The following is a 27,642-nucleotide window of genomic DNA, read 5'->3' on the forward strand; positions in this document are numbered from 1 at the left end:
TTAAAAGTTTACATCCATTGTGCGTGGTTTACAGTGTACAACGGTATTATCGATAATACAGTTACAGCAATATTTTAGTTTTATAGCCTGTAAAGTGCTAATATTTACAACCAGCATGGCTACCTAAAATTGTTCCATCAATATTTCCGTATGTATTTTTTGGCAGGCTCTATCCTGTTCCTCCAACGACGATGAGTTGCCAGATGATCTTAAGAAAGAAAATATGTTCTTCATGCAAGGCTACTGCAATCTTATGTCATCGGCGACCTACTGGTGGCTGAACTGGTTGTTTAGGAAAGGCTACAAAGAGCCCATCGAGCTCGAAGATCTAGGGGTACTGTCTAGCTCTCACAAAGCCCGCCAAAACCGCATGCTCTTTGAAGAGGCTTTAGAGAAAGAACGGGTGAGTGGTTTTAGATAATAAAGCAATGGAGGTCTTTCAATATGCGAATTATTCTTGGTTCTTGTGTTATGGGAAGATAAACATTGGTTTATCCAATCCGTGGTTTAATACAATAACACTTTCTTAAATTGATATCAAATAGATTGATTTTTTTACTATTTTGTTTGCTTTTTACTTCTTAAACTTCTAAAATTTAGGCCTAATATGCTTTTTTAATTAAATAAATTAAAAAATAACAATATACTGTAAATAGTAAAGTAATAATAATTTTTTTATTATAATTGTGGTTAATTTGTTAGGCTTAAATATGATAGTGATTTAAAAAAAAATTGCTTTGGGCAATAATTGCAATAATTTTTTTAATATTTTTCTTAATTATTAGTTAGGCCGATATTTGATAATAATAATAATAATAATAATCTTGTGTCTATTTTTATAACTATTTTTATACTTGTCGAATGTTTTGGAAGCTCTAGTTGGGTGGGCACACCATTTCCGGTGTTAGTAGTTTTTGTGCAATTTTTTGCCTCCCCCTCCCCCACACACCATCCTCCCTCTTTCTTTGTCTTTGTTATGTTTTTTTCTGTGGAGCTTAATTATATAAATTGCTGAAAATTCATACTCAATACAAATATAACATTTAAGGATAGGCAGGCCAAATATCTGTTCTTTGTGCTCCTTAAAAAATTATGACAAATTTAAATATGATTTCATTAATAATAGTAATATCACATCATCACCAAAGCAAAAAAAAAAAAAAAAAATATCTTTGTACAGAGGAAAAAAAAAATTTGATAGATTGATTGATTGATTAATTGGCAAACAATTTAATATACTGATAAACATGTAGTGTTTATTATACGAAACACAATACAGTATAGAATACAATTGAATACAGATTTCCAATCTCAAGTGCATTAAAAGCTTTAGTCTTTCCTCAAATCAAATACCTGACCTACATTATACAAATAGGTCAACAGGTCAGGGGTGAGATATTGTTACAAACTACAGCAGTGTATAGGTAAAACACAATAGTTCAGTGGTTCAGTGTTCAATGTTTATTTCAATGGTATACAAATGATTTGATTTGATTTGTGGAAGAGACTATATGCTAATTAGACTCGCCTAATTAGTTTTAAGTCGTATCCCCATTAATGGTTTAAACGATATTGTTAATTTAATGTTTTGTTTTCAAAGCAAGACAAGAACTAAGAAAAACAACTAAGAAATAAAACAGATACGGTATATAAAAATATGTGATTAAAAATATCTTTATTGACTTGCATCATGTACAGTAAGAACCAATTTGCTTTTCTTCCTAATTGCCTATAATAATAATAATAATAATAATAATAATAATAATAATAATTATAGTTAATAATAATAATAATAGTAATATTAAAGTAATAATAATAGTAGTAATAAAAATTAATAACAATACTGCCAAATACCTAGCTCTCACTGGCTAAAACCCACAGATACCAACATGCCCTCTTTTTAACTTAGGATTCAAATGGGCCAAACAGTGGTCCAAGGGGTTGAATGTGTAATATCAAAATATGCATTGTTGGAACCTCGGTTGCTGAGTACAGTACAGAAATTACCAAGGAGTTACTACTGTGTTTCCATTCGTTTGTTCAAGTCACCGGAACTAACTCGAATGTTAGAGTACCCTCAGATATTTAATCAAGAATGTCCTCTTTCATCTCAGTCCCCAAATGGGATACATATGTGCGCTATATAAAACTAAACTATTATTATTACTTGATGGTGGTTCAAATTTTGCTCTAATAAATGCCCTTCTGCTACAACTGCATAGTGACTATTGATGATGGTAGGTAAAAATGAATTTGTCAGGCAGAAGAAGATAATTTATAACTTTGTTTATTTGTCTTTTTAAAAGAAAACGTGAAAAATATTTCTTTTGTCGTTATATAGGAGCGTGCACTGGCAAAGGGCGTCTCCATTAACTTATACCGTGTATTCTTCAAAGTGTATGGGTTCAAGATGATGCTAGCTGGGTGTCTTAAATTCTGTGGCGACTCTTTGAGCTTTGTCGGACCAGTGGCACTTAGGTATCTTCTTGAGTATGTCAGTGGTTTAGAACCAAAACCAGAAGAGGTATGTATAATATTTCTTTATAATAATTTAACATTTATTTCTTTAAAATATCTTTTTTAAGTATTAATTTATGGTTAATCGTTACTGTAATGTAGTTTAGATTTTCCCCCTTCGGTCATATCGTGTACATAAAGCCTAACTTGCATCTTTAAAAAAAAAAGTTATATTTTCACAAATAGACCCAAGATGATGTAAATATTAAGCATAAAAAAATATATTTTTTCTTATCGTATATTTGTTCGTCACCGAAGGGGTTATATTACAATTTACAAAAAGCGCTTGAAGTGTGGACTGGCTTGTACTGTAGCTTGCCCCTCCCTGGAGTCTCTTCGCGTCTGAGCTACCCTAAACTAGAGACTGGGTGGAAAACTTTAAGGCTAGGTGGCCCCCACCCACCACCCATCATACGTATATCCCTGACAACAGGGGCTGTATGGACTAGTATAAGCAGGGTAGCCCTCCTAATACCAAGTATCAATAAATGTACTGGGTTCTTTATACTGCACATGAGATGAACCAATTAGTTCACTGAGCCCTAGGGTTAGTCCGTATTCTACTAGCTCCACCAACGGAAACATAGACGAGCACGCCTGCTTGAACCAACGGTGCTTCTACCATTCGACGTTATACATTAGGACAAACATTTTTTTAGTGACAGGCATAGAGTGTTATAGTACAGGCAAGAAATTACAAGCTTGTACAATGATAAATATAGCCAATGCAAGAGAATAAAACATTGATCTGAGACTGAAAAATATTTAGGGAAAAAAATTAAAATTATTTATAAAAGCTTGCTGGAAAACCATGATCATTGGAAGAAAAAAAGAATGTAAAAAAAAAATAAATATAAATAAATTTAAAAAAAAAATTGTAATATAAAGAAAATAATAGTAATTCAACACCAAATGAGGTTAATCTTTTTATTGACACCATTGTCAGAAAGAAGATTTTCTTTTTGTATTTTAAAACAGTAAGGAAAGATACATAAAAAAAATAATACATTTTTAAAAATTTTTTTTTATAGGATGACCAATATGTGACCGTTGAAGTGTTTCTTCACAATGGCTATATACTCCTTGCTGTTATATTTTTTGCCGCTGTTCTGAGGTCTCTGTGTTTGCAGTCTCATTACCAGGTTGTCATTATTGAAAGCATTCATCTACGAGCAGCTCTTCAGGTAGTTTTACTTTGTAAAATATATTAAAATATATTTAAAAAAAATTTTTATTAAGTATTATTTATTGTTTTTTTTTTACTATTTATTATATTGCCTATCATTTTCATTAAATTGTCATCATCGTCATTCATAAACATCATCATTATTATATCACCATGACTACCATCTCCACCACATCTACAGGAAATTCACCACATCTATAGGAAATTCAACCCAATAAAATGTATTATTAAATAGTATTAGTTTAATATTTTTATAGTTAAAGTTTTGCTCATTTTTTTTTACTATTATTGTATTACCTATTATTTTTAATATTATTGTGTCATATTCGTCATCATAGTCATCATTTGTAAACATCATCATTACCATTATCAGCTGCTTTTTTATAGTTAAATAATTTCTATTATTTTACTATGGTTATATTATTACTATCATTTTTTAAATTTTAACAATGCGTTATGCAAATTTATAATGTTATAATTGATGTTAAATTTATAATCATAAATTATATTATTTGAATCAAGCTATTATTTTTAATATTATTGTGTCATCTTCGTTATATTCATCATTAGTAAACATCATCGTTACCATCATCAACTGCTTTTTTATAATTAAATAATTTCTATTATTTTACTATAGTTATATTTATTACTATCATTTTTTAAATTTTAACAATGCATTGTTATGTAAATTTATAATGATGTTACTAGTTGATGTGAAATTTATATTCATAAATTATATTATTTGAATCAAGCTATTATTTTTAATATTATTGTGTCATCTTCGTCATCATATTCATCATTAGTAAACATCATCATTACCATCATCAGCTGCTTTTTTATAATTAAATAATTTCTATTATTTTACTATAGTTATATTATTTACTATCATTTTTTATATTTTAACAATGCATTGTTATGTAAATTTATAATTTTATAGTTGATGTTAAATTCATAATCATAAATTATATATTTAAATCAAGCTTTAAATTTTAAGTTTATGTTAGTCATATATAGTTATATTTTAATCATGGTTAAGCATATTCATAATTTATTAAATGAATACATTTTAATTATTTGTGTATTTTTGTTGTTGTTGTAGACCAGTGTGTATGATAAAGCCCTGAAGCTTTCTACTTGGACAATGACTGGCGGATCAATGACGATGGGTCAGATTACGAATTTGATGTCTGTGGATGCTATGAATTTGCTAAACTCGGCCCAGTGGGTTCACTATATATGGTCTATCCCCTACCAAGTAAGCTGCTCTTAATTGTAATTGTTACTTGTTTGATGCAGCAATGGGGATATCCCCTGCGAACCACTGCACCTACTGTAGACATGTGAGGCTTCTGATCATGTTTATTCAGACACTCCTCCCTTGCAATGTTTCTGAAGCCGGCATCAGCCCAGTTTCAACCATATGAAAATACTAGACAATGCAAATTTACTAAAGCCGCTTATAAAATCCAGACACAAACATATTGTAATACACTGGACAATTGCATTTTAAGAACGACTTCACTACATCCAAATTTAATTCACACTATAGCTCTAATCAAGGTTAAACCCATCTATATCCTCTTTTCCACGTTTTCAAAATACTAAGAAAATCAGAATATTTTATTTGTACTAAGCCATGGAAGGCCATTATCACTATGTACTATATAGTCTATAGAATAATCAACACTTCTCTAATCCAGTGTTCTACATCCAATAATCCTCACTTGAACCAAGGTCAAGGCTTTCTATCTAGCAGAAAAACTGATTTTTGTATTTCTTCATTTACCTGTTATTGTTTCCTTTGCTTGTTTTGTTTTGTATTTTTTTTTTTTTTTTGTGTAAATTTTCGTATCCATTGATAGGTTTCAAAAACTTAAAAAAAATGTAAATTACAAAAATATACATAGTATTTATCCCTGCTGGCATCAATGTTTAGCGCCCAACTCTTACTTTTTAACCCTAAAATGCTCACCTTTATTGTTTATAAATTTTGATAATTATATTTTCCTTTCCATTTTCTTAATTTTTTTTTAGCTTGGTATATCTTTATATATCCTGTATAAGACCTTGGGCTACTCGGCGTTGGTTGGTTTCTGTGTATTCTTTGTTACCATGCCGATACAGACTAAAATTGCTGGTATTCTTGCTGGTTTCCAGAAAATTGTCATGGTAAGAGAAAAAAAAATATAGAACAATAGAATTTAATGATAATTACAGAAGTAATAATAATAATAATAATAATAATAATAGTAATAATAATAATAGTAATAATAATAATAATAATATTAATAATAATAATAATAATAATAATAATAATAATAATAATTGCAGTTGTTTTGGTCTTGAATCTTGAATCCTGTTATTGTGACAGGAATTGAACCTAAGACCCTGGGCTTGGAAAGCAGGCACCGTAACTGTCAAACCTTCAAATCCACTTAACTGTTCTAGTAGGATCATAATCTTGTTTAGCTTGTTTAGTTTGTCAAGCTTGTTTGTCTTTAATTCTCCCACTACTCATCACAGATATACATGTGTTGTTTTCAATATCAGGATTACCAGGAATCCATTGCACATGAACTGTAAAAATATTCAAATCTGTACTATAAAAACTATTAACAAAAGGGCTCTAAAAGTGCAAGAAAGGAACAAAATCAATTAAATTCCTGTTCTATTCCTGTTGGATATAAGTATATAAACCTATCCAAAAGGGCTCTAAAAATACAAGAAACATGAAATGAAATCAATTAAATTTAATAGATTTAGAAAAATTTATATCTATATCAAGAAAACCAGAGAGTTGTGAAACCACTCTATTTCTGTTGGAACAGTAGGTATATAAACCAACAATTTAATTAATAATTAATGAAGCCTCTGAAATTGTGAGTTATTCCTGGGAGGGTTTTTCTTTTTTTAGATCCCCAGGCATCTAAAAAGTTTGATGCAGCAATGGGGATATCCCCTGCGACCCACTGCACCGATTGTAGATGTGTGAGGCTTCTGATCATGTTTATTCAGACACTCCTACCTCGCAATGTTTCTGAAGCCGGCATCAGCTCAGTTTCAACCATATCAAAATACTAGACATGCAAATTTACTAAAGCCACTTATAAAATCCAGACACAAACATATTTTAATACACTGGACAATTGCATTTTAAAAGAACGACTTCACTACATCCAAATTTAATTCACACTTATAGCTCTAATGAAGGTTAAACCCATCCATATCCTCTTTTCCACGTTTTCAAAATACTAAGAAAATCAGAATATTTTATTCGTACTAAGCCATGGAAGGCCATTATAAAAATTTGTACTATATAGTCTATAGAATAATCAACACTTCTCTAATCCAGTGTTCTACATCCAATAATCCTCACTTGAACCAAGGTCAAGGCTTTCTATCTAGTAGAAAAACTGATTTTTGTATTTCTTCATTTACCTGTTATTGTTTCCTTTGCTTGTTTTGTTTTGTATTTTTTTTTTTTTTTTGTGTAAATTTTCGTATCCATTGATAGGTTTCAAAAACTTAAAAAAAATGTAAATTACAAAAATATACATAGTATTTATCCCTGCTGGCATCAATGTTTAGCGCCCAACTCTTACTTTTTAACCCTAAAATGCTCACCTTTATTGTTTATAAATTTTGATAATTATATTTTCTTTTCCATTTTCTTAATTTTTTTTTAGCTTGGTATATCTTTATATATCCTGTATAAGACCTTGGGCTACTCGGCGTTGGTTGGTTTCTGTGTATTCTTTGTTACCATGCCGATACAGACTAAAATTGCTGGTATTCTTGCTGGTTTCCAGAAAATTGTCATGGTAAGAGAAAAAAAAATATAGAACAATAGAATTTAATGATAATTACAGAAGTAATAATAATAATAATAATAATAATAATAGTAATAATAATAATAGTAATAATAATAATAATAATATTAATAATAATAATAATAATAATAATAATAATAATAATAATGATATAAACAGCCCATGTCCTTTAAATTGTTAGCGCCTACCAAAACTGGTGCATTTAGAATTGATTTTAATACACTCAAATAATAACTTTTATATATAATTTATTTCTTTTGGGGGATGGGGGTGGAAAACATGTAAATTTTATAATTATATCAATACATTTAGACGTGATATTTTAGTCCTTAAGCATGAGTCTGACGCCGAATGCATGTAAGTAAGGCTGTACTATAAAGGTAAATGCTTATTAACATCTTTGTTAATTCGCAGGCCAATTCTGATGAGCGTCTGAAGAGGATAAATGAAATGCTGCAAGGGATCAAGTTAATTAAGCTGTACGGCTGGGAGCACATCTTTTTATACAACATCAAAGATGCTCGAGCGAAAGAGGTTCATGTCAGAATGAAGGGCTCCCTCTGGAGTTCTGCTTTAAGTGAGTATAGCACCATCTACTACATTGTTGGCTTCTTTTCTGATTTCTCAAATATTGTTCTTTAAACAGCTGTATGTTTAAACTCCTGTTAAACTCTATAGCAAAATGTTGGATTTAAATATTATTCTACCGTTTTATAACTCTCATTTTACTGTTTAATCCTGTCTTAATAACTAAAAATCAATTTTTTTTTTTTACAAGAAGTTACTGCTTTAGCTTGTCTTTGCCACAAATTATCTAACAAGGTTTAATGCCAGGCTGCAGAGGAAAATTTTTGTTTTAATGTGTTGGACAACTGATTTTCCTAAGACAGGAAATTGATTTTTCAGGAAAAACTGGGGAACTTGTTAATGATATACAGATTTTTGGATATTTGAAAACTGGGGAAAAAGGGGCGTAACCACCTTTTCCCCCGGTTTTTAAATATTACAAAGTCTGTATCATTAACTTTTCCAGAGTTTTTTGTCAAACACCATTTTTGTGTCTTAGAAACAGTTGTACAAAATATTTAAAAAAAATTGTTTTCCACCAGAGGTATGGCTGTATGCTCTGTCTACTCTATTAAATTTTCATTAACAAAAACTGTTTATGCCCATATATAGTCATGATGAGCCTATATATGGTCATGATGTGATGTCATCATTACCATACTTTGGCATATTACATCACATCAATTATAATAATACATCATTGTCAATATCTTGAATCTCTGGAATCTTAGAGGGGGTTTTAAAGTGTAACATTGCCTGTATTCTCAGATTTTTTCATTCCGTTTATATTTGTTTTTTTTTTAAATTTTTCATGGCTATAAATCATTGTATAGTGTTATTAGGTTTGTCAACCACCTTTTCTATGCAAATGGAAAATGTATTCTTGTGAAATTAACTTCTCATCCATACTATCATGAATATATTATGAATTGTCCATATTTGTCAAAGACCAGCCAAACCAGTCACTCGTCGCAAAAATCAATTTTTAGTTAATAATAGAGGGTTAAAAAGTAAAATAAGAGCTATAAAATGGTAAAAAGAATCATGAAAATCAGACATTTCCTTATGAAGTTACAAGTGTTTAAGCATACAGCTGTTTAAAGAACAATATTTGAGAAATCAGCCTTCAAAGTTTATGATTTTGGGCTTTTCTAAGGCAGAAACAATCACCAAATTGTTAAAAATTGTTGATTAACATTGAAAATATATAAAATGAAAGCATCATGATGTATAGATAATATTAAGGTTTGCTTTAATAGTGCAATGAAATTGATTTCAAACAAATTGATATTGCAGCATGTTTTGGTCAATATCTCTGAAATACGATTTGTGACGAATGACTGGTTTGGCTTTTCCTTGCCACATATCAGCATAATGATGCCATATCACTTCCATATATGGACATGTGATGTCATATCAACCCATATATTGGTATATACATGTATTACTCACATAATATCTTATATTATGGATAGCTTAATATTTTTCTTTATATTTCAGCAACTACAACTATTGCATCGCCTCTTCTTGTTACTCTTGTGGTGAGTGTTTATATTTAACTAATTTAATTTCACGCTTATCCGAAGATTGTTAATTTACATAAAGTCTTGAAATATTGTCCTGCCAAAGTCGAACGAGACAAGTCGGCAATTGATGAAGATGTAAGAAGCTTTTAATTCTGTATATCATGTCCTAAAGTCATATTACTTTTTTTTTTTAAAGCAAATCCATTAATTGGCAATTACAGTTGGATGAATTAAAAGTGTTTAAAAGAAATATGTAAATCCTTTCCACTAAGCTCCGCCCCTTAGATATTGTTGCCGAGGCCCCGCAAAATGAAAGCTTATATGGGACGTGTGCTTTATGTGACCACACATGTGAGAAATGTACGTGTTCCAATACCTTGTTTTGATTGGACACTTGTTTAATTGATTGACAATTAAGAAATAGCCATTGTTTAATGTGTATTGTGATGGGTGGCGAGAATGAAACGGACAATCCCAAACAAACTCGACCTGAGACAAAAAATCCCAAGCAAGCTCAACCAGATCATGATCATAGCGTATTTCTGCATATCCTTGTTTGAATGCAGAAAATAAAACATTTTTTATATCTTGTTTAACAGGACTTTGGCACAGCTTGTCGCTTACCACCAAACAAGTTTAAAAGTAAAAAGAACAACGATCGTACATTATTGGTAAATGCAGCCGATGGCAACCAATATGGAACCTTCTCGTCGAACACTACCAACCCAAATTTCTCAAATGTTGATGACCTTCCTGATGACCTGGTGCTAAAGGTCAGTATATATTCTACATTTCAATAATTGTTTTGATAGTTCGAACATATGTATGCATGTGCCTCTGTATTTACTGCCTCCACTAAAGTCCCTTTTTTCAACAATAGCCCCATACACCATTTTCACTAAATTTGAAATGAAACTTTCTGAGATCCTGGCAACTACCACGGGGGGACATCCAGATACCTAGGCATTGTACTCTACGATTTACCAGTGTTTATCTGTGCTCTGTGAGTGGTGCATGACCTTGTTGGTGTAGAGCCTTTACTTTAAAATGTAAATATATTTATTTTTGCACTCATTACGTGCAATTTCCACATCTTTTTTTCTGTTCTTTTTCTCTTGATTTGAGGTTAATTTTGTTCAGCAAGGGGGGATGTCGATAGAGGTGCTTGACACCTGTTCATCCCTTCCTATTTGCTGATTTTCATGTCTTGTTTTCTTGTACTTTTTGTTCTCAGTGCAGTGATGAAGCTTAATAAATAAATAAAATAATTATATAAATTTCAATACTTATTCTTATTTCAAATCTTCCTCTTCTTATTCACAGATTGAACATGCTAACTTTACTTGGGATGTTGATTCACCAGAGCCAACTTTAGCCGACATTAGCTTAGAAATACCCGCAGGTGAGGGAATCATTATTTTCTTTGTATATTTTTATTTTCTGTAACTATCAGTTGATTTCCCGTCGATTTATAATCAGGCGGTACTGGGGAGGGACAACTTGATTTCCTGCTTCACAACAGACATCCATTCGTAGAATTAAGCCTTAACGAAGAAAGCCTATCTAAAGTGGCTGAGATTGGCACGAGACCAGAACTAACTTCGGCTTTGAATGTACACAAATTTAAATGTATGACTCTACGAATGTTAAACATGGCAAAGTATATGTATCACATACCAAAAACCTAAAAAGAAAATTTAATAAATAAAGTGACATGAAATGATATGTTATGATATATCGTATATTCTCGCATATATGCCAAGCCTTAAAATAGTAACTTAAGATCCTATACCCATTTCTGATTTTTAAATCATGTTCGTCTTATGTGCGAATTGTCCGTAACACGCAAATTTACTACCTAAAGGAAACTACTAACTGTTAGTATGAATGAAGGTTTTTGATGAACATTTTAAAGCCCATAAAATGGTATTAGTTCAAGGATTTCCCTACATTTGGCTCCATACTTAGACAGCTAGAGGCAGTATTTAGACTGTAAAGAGCATCAAAAACGTAGGAATTCTGATGCTAAAGCAGAGGGTGGTCTTAAGCTGGGCACTCACTGCCTCGTACGATGAATCTTAACTCCACTCCCTGTGAGCGTCAGACGATACAAGGCTGTCTTCTGATTGTCGGTGACAATCTGAACTGATCGTCATTAAAAAAGATTAGTTACGCACGCGTCGTGGCGTTGCAATATATGTGGAATCACGTCGGCCGGTGACCGCCGGCTACATTGAGTGCTCGGCTACACCCCACATATGAAAATCTTCCAAAACTCGGGGGTCTTCTAATACGTACATCACCTTATTATACGCAAGAATATACGGTAATAATACACTGATTTTACCTACGGGTTTTAATGGATTATAGGTAAACTGACAATGATCGTTGGTGCTGTTGGAAGTGGCAAGTCCTCTGTGTTGGCGGCAATGTTGGGTGAGATGTCTACTCTCAGTGGGAATGTCCAGTGGAACAGGTAATGTAGAAACTGACAATCATTGTGCAAGAGCAGCTTAGCTCAGTCGTCTAAACTGGTGGTAGCTACTGAGTGTGCGCTGAATCGTGAAGACTTCTTGGTCTCCGCTTCAATTCTCATCGCTGCTCTTCTTGTATTTCAGCTAGAGGGCTAAAATACAAATTACGATCTCGCACCGTCTTTCGGATGAGACGTTCAAGCTGTTGGGTCCCGTGTACATGTTATGGCCCATATGCATGTTAAAGAACACAGTACACTCTTCAAAAAAGAGTGGAGGATTGTCTCCCGGTGTACTGCCAAATCACCACCAGAAGAAGGACCCCCAATGGAAATATGTCTTCTTCAGACTTTCGTGGGTTATCCTTGGTGTTTACACCGAATTAATCCAATCCAATCCAAGAAAGTTATGTTTATTAATTATTTATTCAAAATACAGGAAGAGACAATAGGGATTAACACCTACATGCAGATTTATTTCCAATTGCACACAAACGATTTAATAAAATAATATATATAATTTTGATACTATATAATTAATATAATATTGGGTTGTGGAGCATTTTGTGATTATTATTAATTGAAATCAAAATAACTTGCCAACTGTGAATCTTGCTCCTGAATTTGTATTTGTCAAATAAATAATTAATAGTATGATTTCGCAACCTTATGAAAGCGATAACGAATACGAATACGTCATTGTCGTTATCGTCATTCGTGTCTAAAGCATTCTTAATAATGCTGTATGAGCGGCATATGATAATTAATTCATGCAATTGACATGAATCGCCTATGCTGTGACATGTATGCTACTCTAGGGAAAGGGTTATCTAAAAAATTGATGACGTAACCATATTTTTTCCCCGTTTTTTTAAGCTTGCGAAACACTCACTGTTGTAACTTCAATATTAAGTCACAGGCAATTGTATACAAGTCACAATACAGAAAAAATATTTTCATGACATTGATGAAGTGCTGTGTACGAATGTTTAAGTGATTACCTAGAACAATACCCAGTGCAAGCCAAGCTTACTGTTTTTTCCGATTTTGAATATTACATAATTGTGCAATGTAGATGACTGTATTGATACAATTTAAATAAAATGATTGATTGGTTAGTCCATTGATTGATTGAGTGGTTATTTATTGATTGATTGATGAACATGTTTTCCTCATTTACCTTTTCAGGCACAAGAGCACCGTGTCATTTGCAGCGCAGAAAGCGTGGCTTGTTAATGCATCGCTTAAAGAAAATGTTCTGTTTGGTTATTGCGCTGAGTCGGACAGGTAAGCAGGAGAACAAGTAATTTATTATTGATCATTCTAGTAAAAATTGATTCTAGTTATACATAAAAAGTTTTGCTATCTGTGGCTTTTCTGCCAGCTATAGTGTGTTGCAAGTTTAAATGGGTTTGTTAGCATGATGGCATCATTTGATATTTAACCTCCAGGAATCATGGAGTGGAAGATAATGAATAGAACATAAACATTTGGAAATAAAAATAATTCAGATAAAATAATTGACTATTTTGATTTCAACTGTTGTAAATACCTGTTACATAATATTAATTCCACCAATAAAATGGCAAGCATTTATTTATGTGTGTTTTTAAACATGGTTATCTGGGGAAGCCTTTAAAAGTTATAAGAGTGTTTGATACAATAAAGGAAAAGTAAACAGTAGCGTAAGTAAATTAAATTTTAATTTCAGTCAAAAAATGGCAAATGACAAGATAGTATTGAACAAAGTTACTTATTGAAAAGTATAAAATGTAAGCCACGTACGTTTTGATTTACTTAGCAACAGAAGGGCGCCCTGTACGTCTGGATGCGTGCCTATTATCATCTTGTGTAAATTGGTATTATTGAACATGGAAGGCCACCGCTTACGCCTAAATTTGAGTAAAAAATGTGATGTATTTCCGCCTCACTTTTACTACACGAGTGCTCTATGTTGTGTTTCTAGTATCTTTGGTTGATTCCTTTTTAATCGGTTAATAGATACGATTCGGTCATCTCCTCTTGTGCTCTGAAGCCAGACATTGATATCCTACCAGCTGGCGATCAAACAGAGATTGGCGAGAAGGGCATTAACCTCAGCGGAGGCCAAAAACAGAGGATCAGCGTGGCCAGGGCGATGTACAGTTACAATGATGTTGTAATATTGGTAGGAATACAAATTTGTATTCAGTAAATTCTCTCTTTATTTCTCAAATTCATTTGTTTATTTTTTTTTTTTTTTTTTGTAATTTTCATATATATTTTCAAAATTATAATTTCATATTAATTTGAAACCCATTCTTTTTCAAAAGTAAAATTTCATCTATGGTTTAATGGAGCTGTATATTGGTTGTTGAGATGCTTGCCTTCTAATTCCTGGGCCGTTGGTGTATGTTTTAATAGGTTTAGGCAATAATTTTTTGGAAAGATCGTCAGAGAAGTGCTTAACAAATATTAAAAAATAAAATTGAAAGTACCGAGAAGAGATGAAACAATGATCTTTGCTATCAGCAATCTTAAAACTTTGTGCCTACATACAGTATATGAATAAATTTATATATTGGGCCTACAAGTGATTTAAACTACGTGAAACAAATTTTTTAAAAAGCCCCTCAATAATATTGCATATGTCATCAATTCTTTTATAGGATGATCCACTATCAGCACTTGATGTCCACGTGGGACGTCAGGTATTTGAAGAAGGCATTGTGGGATTGCTGCTGAACAATAATCGAACTTGCCTTTTGGTGACACATCAAGTTCAGTACGTTGAAAAAGCCGACTGGGTAAGCCAATCCTATTAACAGAAATCTAAGCAAACTTAAATTTGGGTTGTTTAGAAAGCAATGCATTTGTAAAACTTCTGGCTTCCAGTTAGAAATATTATTACTAAAAGTAAATATTAGTTTAATGAACATTGGTGAGTCTTATAGAGTGGAGATGCAGCCTGGTGTTTAAGATGATTCCTCCAGTCCCAAACATCTTCATACCCAAAACATGTTTGATGTTTTCATCTATGTGTATCCATTAACACATTTTTTTTCACAGTGAATAGTGAATAATGCATTTTTAAAATGTTATTAACAACTATAAAATGTCAATTATTCCTTTTGCTCTCGCTGGTTATATACCTGTAAATATTCTCTTGCAAAATATAATTATTGACATGTCATGTTCCAATATTTTTTCACTTAATTAAATTAAATCTTTTTTTTTTTTGAATGCAAAAAAGTCAAAACAACTTTGTTTATAGACCATTACCCAGTAGGGGAAATGACTGACTTGATGTGATATCACCATTTCCATATTTAAGCATATCACATTTTTTTGTCAAGTAAAATTTAAAAGGGACTTAGAATGAATTTTTTTTTTGTATATGTCATTAATAATAGAATCTACTTTAAAACTTTTATTTGGCATTTTTTTTTTATGAAGTTATAGGGCATTACGATTTTATGTTTTTTTTACGTCAAGCTACCGTAACCAAAGATCGTATAGCGCCTGTTACTGTAGCCATTTAGGTATATATATCTCGGTCTCTTTATTTAAATTTTTTGTAAAAAAAGTCAAGTTGGCAAAATAGAGTTCCTTAGCATCTGAAAGCTGAATTGGGGACACTCTTCACAAACAGCCAATAAGAAACATCAATTTAAAAAATACAAACCCTAGTCAAATACCAAAATAGATTAAACCCCAATAAAATACAAAAACATAAAAAAACCCAAGTCAAATACAAAAATATAATTACTGTACTTAATAAACTAGCTGAGCGTTTGGCTAATTGGTATGGTTCCTGCCTCTTGCACGCTAGGGCCCGGGCTCGATACCCGGCTCTGTGTCGAGTATTGAATTCGTGTCTTTATAATAACAAAAAACGCTCAGCTCCTCGAATAACCCTCTCAGGAGGGTTAGGCGAGTTACGGACCATGTTTGTATCCGTTTGATGTTTATTTAAGGCATTAATTTATAAGTTAGCACCGGACCTGCTTACAGGCATTGCCTTCTTGGTTTCGGTATTGTACCATAGGTGGTGGAATGAATAAAGATTATATTATTATTGTTTGCTAGGAGAGTATACGACTCAATGAAAAAAAATTATTGATTACTGTGTTAAAAATTCCAATTATATTTTGTTTGGTTATTAGATAGATTCAAGTAAGCCTGTGAGATATGGAAGGGGACCTTTTTTAAATCTAGTTGTAGTTATACCATGATGTCCATATCTTTTCTCCCTTCCGGTGTGAGTAGAGGTTATCTGTGGAAACCAGTTGCTGAAAATATCATTCTTACTGGCTTTTATAGCAAATGCCTTACACACTGACTCCCGACGTTCACTGAGAGATTCAAGCTCCAGGTATTTGAGCGCACAGTCATAAGTCATATACTGTCCCCCAAGGATTAAACGGCAAACTCGTTTTTGCATACTTTCTAGACGGGATATGTGCAGCACAGTGAGGCCATTATTCCACAATGCGACGGCCTATTCTAATATGGGGCGGATGATAACCTTTGTACACAGTCAATAACTCTTTAATATTCAAATCAGCCTGTTTCAATTTATGGAGCATGAATAGTTTTTTATTAGCTTTTTGTAGCATAAGTTTGACATTACCCCCCCTCCTCCCCCATTTCAAATCTGACTGGAAAAGAACCCCCAATAATTTAACTTCAGAGACAACTTGTAATTTATGATCAGCTATGTGAAGATCCAGGTCTGGAAGCATTCTCTTTCCATAATAAATTTGCATGACTTGACACTTGGAGGGATTAAGTTTCAATTTATTGGTCAATGACCACTCTTGAAGACAATTTAGTCCCTCCTGAATCAAACTTGGTTGGCCTAAAATTCTACTCTCTCCAAGCTTCAGGTCATCGACATACTTCCAGACCTGGATCCCATAATTAGATCCTAAAATATCATCTGTAAGGGCACTATTAATTACACACCAAAAAAATTATGGGTGCAAGGATTGTACGTTGAGGGACTCCCCCAGTAAGGGTTTCCCATTCGGAAAGTTTGTTCTTGTACTTAACCCTTTGATTTCTATCTGAAAGGGAATCCACAACCCATTGCAAGATAGAAGGGGATTTGCAAAATCTATGATCAATAAAGTCAACAGCCTTTGTAAAATCTGTTAGGGCCAGTGTACTAATTGAGTTAGGAATCTCAGCATTTGAAATAAGTTTATTGTACACCTCTGTCAGGCAATGGGTGGTGGATATTCCTTTCTGATTACATGGTGTATATATATATATACAGTATATATATATATATATATATATATATATATATATATATATCCATGGTTCAAACTATTGGACAAACTTATTGCTGAATTTTAGAATAAGGTCTTTCTTTTGACAACGATGACCATTGAGTCAGAAGACAGTTGTTTGTATGACTTTCACGCGACGAGGCTATGCAAAAATGTTCAAGTTTTCCATTTGTTTCTTTCATTCCATTTCAAATCTAAAGGGTCAAAACTCTGACGTTTATTAAAAAGGAATATTTACCAAGGCTTTTCGATAACTTAGTTTACGATGTACATATAAAGAATTTTTTGGGGTTTAAAAACTGTTGAAGTTTATTCAAGTGGGGGCATTACAAAAGTTGACACCTAGCGGTTTGTTCACTATAACAGTGACGAATTTGGTGTATAAAAAAACTACATTATGTAGTAAACAAGCGATACCGCTCAGAACGAGAGTGGTTTTTAATGCTCGAGCCCCATGACAAATGTGCGAGACTTCGTAGGCCGGAAATGAAAATAGACAATTTTTCTATCATTTCTGTGCATCACTTGATTACTCATGACAACCCCAATGATATTTTCTCGATTTGTCCTTAATATTCAGATAACGATGATGAAACTGGAAAACTAATTGAGAAAGAGGAGCGTGTTAAAGGATCCGTTGGCTTTACGATGTACGGAAATTATATCAAACAGCTTCGTGTCCGTGTGTTTCTGCTTGTGATGGTTCTCATTTTCCTGTACAATGGATGCAGTGTGGGCAACAATTTCTGGCTCTCCGCCTGGTCAAATGCTGGTATTCATCCACCACCAAATGTAAGAATATTGTTGATTATATGATTGATTTTTTATTTATTGTTCATTTAAATGATTGGTTTTGTTGATGACTTGTTATTTTTTGAATAATTGATTGATTTATCTATTGTTTGTTTGATTGAGTGACTAACTGATATTCATCAGTAAATAAAAATTTGTCTATCAACACAGTTGGATTTATTTTATAACCACTGTTGTTCACATCATCTTATTATTATCATCATAATCATTGTCATCATAATAATCGTCATCAACCTTGCATCATCATCAACATCATTATTTTATCATCATTATCACAAGGCCAACAAAAAAGAAAATGTTGTGTTGGCCATGGCTGATCAACACAAATTGTACGAAATTGAGGTTCGGCATTTTAATTTTTTTTAATGAGCTAAAAAGCCTGGATTAGGCCTACCTTGCCAGTACAGTAGGCAATGCGACAGTGTTATGCTATTGTTTTTGTTCTTCAACATAGATTTTAAAATGGTCCATGTTGTATTTTTTTGTATTTTCTACTTTTTAAGGCATAAACACATTCGTATAAAAAAAAATATAATCACCATCATCATCATTGTCATTTCCATCGTTTTTAGTATTTTACTTCAGTTTTACTGTATGTGGTTTGTATGTCAAATCTTTTTGTTTTTGTTCTTATAGAAAACTGATGCACAAATACTGCGCAAGTATTTGGGTGGCTATGCTGGGCTCTCCATCACCAGTATCATTCTGTCAACCACATCATCCCTGACTTTGGTTCTCTCAGCTTTGTATGCGTCAAAGAGGATGCATAATACCATGCTAACAAGGGTCATGTTCTCCCCTCTCAGGTCAGTGTCATTTTTTTAAGTTTTCATTATTTTCCTCTACTCATTCTATGAGCTTGGACCTCCCTCTTCATTTGACCCCCACAAAAATGTCTACATATATTAATTTGCTTTTCCAAACTTAAGTATTTATTGTATATTTTAATTTTTTTTTTTACACTCTATTTTATCGTGATTGCCAATCTATAATATTGTCATCTAAAAGCTCAATGGTTATTCTAAACCGTGAAGTCTTACTATGGGACTGTGACCAAGGCTGTAGCGATCCAATGGATTGTGCTCCCTAATTGTCTGCAAATTTTTGGAGTCACCACTGGAAGCAGGCCCTCTGGATTCAGGAAAGCAGCATACACATCTCAGTCACTTAAGTGGTGGTAGATGTACTGTGTGTGCTCTAAACTGCCAAAATAATTCTGGAGCCTTTGGCTTCTATTTCAATTGGACATTCTTTTAAGCCCCTCCATGCCCCTTGGATTGCTGCCAAGGCTCCACATGCATGTGGCCTGACAGCGATGTTTTTGCAGCCTACGAAGATGAATTAAAAACCCTGTGTGTGCGGCCCGCCAAGCAACATTGACTAGAAAACACCTTGTTTTTTACGGTCCGACACTGATCACATGTAAAAACATAACATTCAAAAATAAAGTCGTGTTAAAGCAGTGCTTGGAGGTTTTTTGGAAGCTCACTGGAAACATCAAGTTTGGGTGCGGGCCTCGGTGTTAAAGCAAAAATTCACTTTGGTTTTTCTGCCCACCCCTGTGTTAAAACATAACACATGCATTTGTGAAACAACATGGGCGCTAGTTAGGCACAGCTCATTCCAAGTCCTGTACTCATTGGTTTGAAAGTTAAATTTAATTGACACTTAGGAAAGGTTCATTACATCACTGTTTTTGAAGTCAACAGACAATAAATACATACAATATGAGTACACACACGGTGATAAGATATGAGGTTGATCTTTCAAGATGATTGAATTACAGTTGGAAATCTAACAAATAAGTTATTATTTCATTTACAGATTTTTTGACACAACTCCAATCGGCCGAGTTCTAAATCGATTTTCATCGGACATACAGACTCTAGATGCAGTAAGTAAATGGAAAAAAATTGCTCATGTGTAATAAAAAAAAAAATCATACTAGAAATTGTAATAGTGATGGTTGTGATGGTGGAAAGGTCTGTCTGCACTATAAAATGTTGTTTGTTTTGTGAATATTTACCAGGATGAACCGTTATATATACTACGCTCAATTTAAACAAACAGATAGTGAAATACATACGGTCCAGACTGAACATAGTGTTCAAATTGTTAGTAAATGTCGATAATTACCCATTTATTGGATTCCATAAAACACAAGTAACACGGATATCTCGGTGTTTGGCGGTCAAGCGTTGCATTACCAAACACAGATCTCAAAAGACCATGTTGATTTTGCTGTGCCAAATTCCATGAGTTTAAAACATTTTTGAACACTATCCCGAGGCAAATCAACGTATCTTTATAATCGTAATCTTGCAGTTACGTTGTTTTACCACAGAAAATCACTAGATTTTAAGTTTTGTGCTTAAACATAGGTTGTGCTATCTCCGAAACGACTCATTGTTGAGAAATGAAATTTTTACAGCAATCGCAAACACAGTGATGGTTGCAAAATAATTAGTGACCATCACAAACACAGTGACGATCACAAACACAGCGACAATCACAAACTCGATGATCACAAACACTGTGATTATCACAACCACAGTGAGGATCACAACCACAGTGAGGATCACAAACACAGTGATGATCACAAACACAGTGGCGATCAGAAACACAGCGACGATAACAAACACAGTGACGATAACACATAGTGTAACGATCACAAACACAGTGACTATCACAAAGCATTGAAAATCACTGTAAAACATTGATGAACTAAATACATTGTTGAACTAAATAGAGAATATAATGATAATATTGAATTACCTTTGTAGCAACTGGGTTCATCTCTGAATTCATTGCTGGTGTTTTCGATGAACTGTATCTCCGCCATCATTGTCAACACCATCGTGTCGTATTTCTTCATCTTTATTTGCATACCAATGGTAATCCTGTACATCGTAATGATGATGTATTTCATCACAACTTCAAGGTAAGGAATTGCAAAGCAAAATAGCAGCACCTGTTGATAATGTGGGAAGGGTGCAGTTGAATAGATTAAAAAAAATAAATAAAAACAATAGAGGAAAAATGAAAATTGTGTTAAAGTTTAAGTTTGAGATTTCCAGTTATCTAGAGGTGCTATGACATTACTGGACCCTCTATTCTTCTGCGTATGACAGGCAGCACCAATTTTACAATGTGACTAACTACTTTTTTTTTTTTGCTTATTTATTTATTTTTTATCTAATTTAATTTATATTTTTTTTATTTATTTTTTTTTATTATTACCCTCCATTTATGAAATTCTATTCTATTTCTAATCGTTGTTCATTACTAAATAGCATAACTTACAGGTTGCTGGGGTAGGAGTTTAGATCTATTACTATTTAAATATAAACAGTTTCAATTTCAATATAAACAATTATTTCACTGTTTTGTATACATTGTTTATTAAAGGTGAAATTAAAGGAAATGCTTTTTTGATACTTTTACCATTTTATAGTAAAATAATGTTTTTTGGAAGTTTGTTTGATATGTGACTTAAAATTGTTTATATTTTATGCTTTTTGGATAATATTACCATTTTATTACGGAATATTAATGTATTTTTAGACTTTTTAAAATCTTGGAAAATTCTGGCTTGGATCAACGGGTCAATTGTTCTTTTGTTATATGAAAAGAACTGACATCATGCTTTTTCAAAATCTTTCAGAATATTCGATTAATAATTATATAGCTTTCAGAAATTTAAAAGCGTGTATTAACATCTGCGTGAAAAATGTAAAAAAAAAAAATAAAAAAGTAAATAAATGAATAATGTTTAATGTTCACCAAGAAGGAGAAGAAGGACCTCAATCGTGTAGTTAAGTCCGCCTCCCGTATCATTGGAATCGAGCAGCCTTCGGTAGATGTAGTTTATCATGACCGTATGGTTAAAAAGGTAATGGCGATCGCTTAGGACAGAAATTACCTGGCTAACCATTTATTCACTTTGATGCAGAGTGGTCACTGATATCAATCACTAGTGACCGGGAGGGGTAGATCTCTATGTAGTTCCTATCCATCCCCTATACTATAGGGCATTGAACAAGTCACTAGTTTGAAATTTTCGCATTTTATGTTTGTTTTTGTTAAGGAATCAGTTAAAATTTCATTGTATGTGTATTGTACATGTATATATGACAAATAAAATTCATTGAGTATTGATTAATATCTTTTTTTTTTCTCTCTTCTAATGTTCAGGGAGTTGCAGCGTCTGGACAGTATCAGCAAGTCTCCAGTGTTTGCACACTTCTCCGAATCCCTTGGTGGACTGCCAACAATCCGCGCATACTGGTAAATAATATAATGATTACAATTGTAATAATTTCTCTAACTGATATAATACTAACAGTTTAATTTTTTACTATTAAACTAGTTCATTGTGGATATTTATTTCATTATTTTGTAGTTTGATCAGTAAACAAGTTCTCGTAATCTCAAAAGCTGCGATGAGGGCAGTATAATAGAGGCAGTAGAGTTAAAAAAGGATATATTAATCAACTATTAATCAATCAGCCGAATGTTTCTAGAGCTCCTCATGAGGGCAGTATATTAGAGGCAGTAGATCTAAAAACAGTTTATTAATCAATTAGCCTCATGGGGGCAATATAATAGAGGCAGTAGAGCTGAAATAGATCTATCAATCAACTATTAATCAGTCAAGTGTTTCAAGAGCTCCCCATGAGGGCAGTATATCAGAGGCAGTAGATCTAAAAAAGATCTATTAATCAGTGAACTATTAATCAATCAGCCTCATGAGGGCAGTATAATAGAGGCAGTAGATCTAAAAAAAACCCTATAACTCAATCAGCCGAGTGTTTCTGGAGCTCCTCATTGGAGCTAAAAAACTTCATTCTGCAACTAACACAAAGCCAGTATTGTAAATTAATTTTCATCTGGATCCATAATATAATTAGGCTTTGTCCAGATTGTCTTCGACAGCAAATGTTGTATGCCCATATATAGTCATGATGTGTCTATATATAGTCATAATGGGGTAACATCATGACCATATTTAGGCATGTCACATGTTTTTGTCTAATAAAATTTGATGGGACTGGACACGGCTTTTTGTTGATCCAAGTTTTAACACAGTATGATTTTCAGTCACCGATCCGTTGTCTTTTTTCAAGAAGTCTAGCATGGTCCCACCAAGTTTGGTCTGACAAACCTGTTGTTGAGGTCGAAATTCATCATTGCATCATCCACATTGCACCTCGGCCTCAATAACAAATCCTCCTTTTTTTCTTTTTTTTTTTCTAAAGATTGGATCAATGAATAACAATCAGTAGCTCATTTCTGAGAGAAGTAAATGTATCAAATTATCTACATGTAGAGTTGGTTGCTTTGGATGTCATAGTTCTTTTAATGTAATGTATCCTAAATTGGTTGTCTTACCGTAATGTTGACGTTGAAGATATTTAAAAAAATTGTTACTTCTTTTTTTAGTTTGCAGAATTCATTCAGAGATGCCATTCTGAGCAAAATCGACAAGAACAACGTTGCATATGTGTACATCCAAACTGCCAACAGATGGTTAGGTGTTCGACTGGTGAGTGATATAAAATCGAGCCTAGACAATCAAATCATGGAGGTATAAAAATATATTAAAAATATAACTATTTTATACCTCCATGATCAAATTAAGTATTTGACAAAAACACTTTATATGCCTAAATATGGTCATGATGACATCACATCATGAATGGGTATACAATTTGATAGTGTGTACAAAGTTAAATTGACATCAGCATGCAAAAGGACATCTTGCACATAAGGACAAGAAAAAAAAGGACTTTTTAGCTAGAATTTGTGATGCATAGCAAATTGTTTATAACTTAGGGCCAGTGTAATGTATGAATTAGCAACTTTTTTGAAAATCCATGGTGACTTTCAGTATCTTTGCATGTTAGGTTTGAATGTTGGAGGTCCATATTTTTTTTTCTTTTTTTTTTTGTAGATGATTCATAATCAGAAATATCTAGGTACATTATTTAAGAAATAGAATAATTAAATGCATTAATGTTTTATGTTGTTAATATTAGGACATCATTGGTGCGTTTGTTGTTCTGTTGGCCGGCTTGACATCTATGACGACTGGTAACAATGCCGGCCTTATTGGACTGTCTATCATGTATGCTCTTTCTGTAAGTATTATTTTTTTATTGTACCTATGTGCAACTACAGTACAGTACAGCAGCTCATTTGGGGCTTGCCATATGGCAAAATTAGTATCAGTGAACTAAAGAAAATTTACTGTCTTATATATTCATGTTCTCCACATTATAAGCTTTATATATGATCATTTTCTGGAATCAAAGCTTACTATTGCAAAGTTCGGAGTAAATATTATGGCTTCGCTGTCCTAGAGTAACATCTAGCGACAGTATGCATGTTTCCGTTGCTAAAGCTTCATTTAATCAGTTGATTTATTGTACTTGTTGACATTACAATGAATATTTACAAAAGTATATCATCAGCATATTTATTTTAAAGGATTCACTTTGCTTTAATTTTAACTTGATGTTGATGGCAAATCCTTTAAACAATTCGATCAAAACATTTGATCTACTCATTTAAAGAAATAAACTTTCAGATACAGTTTTTGCTAGCAAAATTTCTAATGATTATACAAGAAAATTTAAGGATATACTGCAAAGAGTAATTGGAACAGTAATATATTACTGTAATTTAATTGGTGGGGATAATTTGTGTATACAGTTAAACTTTCTTAGGTCGAGTTTGCCTAAGTCGATCTTATTTTACATGCCAAATTGTTGTGATTTCTATTATAACCATCTGCTAGTCAAATTTTATCTAAATCAAACAGTTTTTCAATGCCATTTTGGATTTGACAGGCAACTTCAACTGTGATACTAATTTTCAAGTCAATTATATAGGTATAGAAATATAAAAGTAAGTGGCACATAAAATCCAAACGCACATACTAAAAAATATTTAATAGCATACAAATTATAATAGCAAGTTCAAACTTTTATGCATAGGCTTATTAGGAATTTCTACACTAAACAGTATAACATTATCAAATAGTTTAATAGTCTTTCATGTTTACTATTTCAACAATCAAATTTTATTGTTCTCGTTTATCACACTCTACACAGACTGCCTCTTATACACATCTAGATGTGTATAAGAGACAGGAAATATATATATATTTGTTATTTGTTTAGATGGCTGGTCAGTTAAATTGGTTGGTAAGAATGGCAGCTGCTGTTGAGATGAGTATGAACTCCGTAGAAAGGGTTCATTACTATAGCGACCTAATCATGGAAAAATATGATGGTAATTTTTTTTTTTATGTTTGTTTTTCTTATATGTGAGTTCTCACCACAAAATAAGTCTCATGGTTAGAAAATTTAAAAAAAAGTTATGTCATATTTGTTTAAATCACATTGTGAGCTTTCATGTGGTCTTCAAATGGCTTCTATAAATCCAGAGATGTGAGCATTTAAAGTTTAGGTGTACAAGAAACCACGTTTTTAAAAAGATAAACTAACCTTTACAAATAGTAGTACTAGAATTACAGAATGTGTGCAGAGAACACTGTTTTATTTAGAAAATTCAATTAAAAAATATACAATCATAAAATATAAGTAATGTTATTAAAAAAAAAAAAAAAAATTGTAAAAGTTTTTGACTTTGACATATTTTGGTGAATATCTCAATATGATTTCACCCGAAATGCGTCTCATTTCGTGGTGTCGAGACCTACATATTTGTTCTTCAATCCTAAACTTGTATGTCTGGTGCATATAAATCTGCATCTTGTTTATGAAAGGCCATATACTCACAGCACCAACATGATTTTATAGAGAACGCAAGGCCGTGGACCCACACTGCCGATTATTTTAACAATTTACTAGCAATCAGCAGGCGATATTACATTATCAGGCTCTCACAGAAAGTGGAGATGGCATCAACGTATGGTGACCATGTGTGACACCATCATCATCATCATCATTTCTGATCGCTATTAATGTAATATGGTGTGCTGTTATATTCTACTACTTGTTTGTAAGAACCTCAAACAGAGCTGTTGTTTACACCACAAAGAATATTTTTTTACTCAGCCCAGGCAAACACACAGAGTGGCAAACCAAATCTTGCTTCATGGCAAGGATGAACATGAATGTAGCCTACTCTCACCAGAATGCACATACTAATCAGTTACTTTATATTTTTGTTATCCTAGGTTTAAAACTATGAATTTATTTTTGTTTTTATATTATATAAAACATTAAATGTGGTATTATTTACAGGAGTAAGAGATCCGCCACTACAATGGCCAAACAAGGGTGAAATCGTGCTTGATGACATCTCCGTAAGATACGCCGCAGATCTTGATCCCGTCCTTCAGGATGTGTCTGTAACTTTATGTGCTGGAGAAAAGGTCAGTACTTTACATTTTTTAACAATTCTGAACTTTTAATAATAATAATAATAGTGTAGATATATATCGCCAAATCCATCTAACATAAGATGCTCAGGGCACTTGATATGTGGACTCGATCAATGACTTCTTTCACCCCTAAGGGTCCCTTCATGCCTGTGCTACCCGGTTACCTGGTACCAGCAACAAAAAATTTATAATTTGTAGTATAAAACAAATTAATTATATATGTGTATATATGCAATTCCTCATACTTGTAGCACAATCATGCTAGCATATTGGAGTACAGTTAAAATATATTATTAAAACTTCACAAGTCAGAAATTTTATGAAACTGTTTATTATACAAAAAAAATGTTAGTCAAAATATGCAAGTTAAAGAAATACTATTAGCCATGAGGTAAAAGAAATAGAAATAATTATTTCCACATTTGAATTGCTTAATTTGTGTTATAAAATAAATTATTTTAAAATTATAGTGAGAAAAAAATTCCCTTCAATTTTCGTTCAGTTACATTTTTTTTTTTTTTTATCTTTAATTTGGCTGGTATAAATTTAAGGATTTTTGTTGTAAAATGTCGGTGAAAACTATTTAAAAATAAAAAAAATCTTTTGCCCTTTGGAAGCTAACAATTTATTTGATTCTTCGATTCAAAATTGTATATGAATTTTTGAGTTATTTTGCAGTCTTTTTGTCATGTAGTACTTTCAAGAGTAGTTTCATTGACAAACCACTAGCTTTCGTGTACACAGTGCACTTCTTCTTTTGTGTGCTTAAAGTATTTCAGACATATCTTATCAAATATAGTATGTGTCCTTCTATACTTGGATCCATCTAAGTCTGACAAATAATATCTGTTGAGTTTGACAGAAATCTGATAGTTTATTAACAGTTCAAATTGTTTTGTAGGTTGGTATTTGTGGACGAACTGGCAGCGGCAAGTCTTCGCTGACCCTTGCTCTCTTCAGAGTCATTGACACATTCAGAGGTCGTGTCATTGTGGATGGTGTTGATATTGCTAGCCTCCCCTTAACAGCACTCAGGAGAAG

The 27,642-nt window shown here is 32.6% G+C and overlaps 1 protein-coding gene across 1 annotated transcript in view; it reads left to right on the plus strand.

Moving 5' to 3' along the window:
- The window catches only part of LOC117111876 (ATP-binding cassette sub-family C member 9-like), a 49,821-nt gene that overhangs the window by 13,681 nt on the left and 8,498 nt on the right, over nt 1–27,642 (plus strand). The window contains exons 4-28 of the mRNA XM_033254894.1: nt 167–403; nt 2,342–2,524; nt 3,549–3,701; nt 4,803–4,958; nt 5,738–5,872; nt 7,948–8,110; nt 9,601–9,641; nt 9,687–9,761; nt 10,226–10,399; nt 10,950–11,028; nt 11,997–12,102; nt 13,288–13,386; nt 14,101–14,266; nt 14,748–14,885; nt 17,155–17,224; nt 17,956–18,167; nt 18,825–18,994; nt 20,013–20,082; nt 20,972–21,129; nt 22,383–22,475; nt 23,631–23,733; nt 24,227–24,328; nt 25,373–25,484; nt 26,462–26,592; nt 27,503–27,640. Coding sequence (XP_033110785.1) covers nt 167–403; nt 2,342–2,524; nt 3,549–3,701; nt 4,803–4,958; nt 5,738–5,872; nt 7,948–8,110; nt 9,601–9,641; nt 9,687–9,761; nt 10,226–10,399; nt 10,950–11,028; nt 11,997–12,102; nt 13,288–13,386; nt 14,101–14,266; nt 14,748–14,885; nt 17,155–17,224; nt 17,956–18,167; nt 18,825–18,994; nt 20,013–20,082; nt 20,972–21,129; nt 22,383–22,475; nt 23,631–23,733; nt 24,227–24,328; nt 25,373–25,484; nt 26,462–26,592; nt 27,503–27,640 — 3,264 coding nt within the window. The remainder of the gene's footprint in view (nt 1–166; nt 404–2,341; nt 2,525–3,548; nt 3,702–4,802; nt 4,959–5,737; nt 5,873–7,947; nt 8,111–9,600; nt 9,642–9,686; nt 9,762–10,225; nt 10,400–10,949; nt 11,029–11,996; nt 12,103–13,287; nt 13,387–14,100; nt 14,267–14,747; nt 14,886–17,154; nt 17,225–17,955; nt 18,168–18,824; nt 18,995–20,012; nt 20,083–20,971; nt 21,130–22,382; nt 22,476–23,630; nt 23,734–24,226; nt 24,329–25,372; nt 25,485–26,461; nt 26,593–27,502; nt 27,641–27,642) is intronic.

The sequence above is a fragment of the Anneissia japonica genome, unplaced genomic scaffold (assembly GCF_011630105.1).
Source record: "Anneissia japonica isolate Jap-2015-1 unplaced genomic scaffold, ASM1163010v1 scaffold881_len296186_cov127, whole genome shotgun sequence".
NCBI lineage: Eukaryota > Metazoa > Echinodermata > Crinoidea > Comatulida > Comatulidae > Anneissia > Anneissia japonica.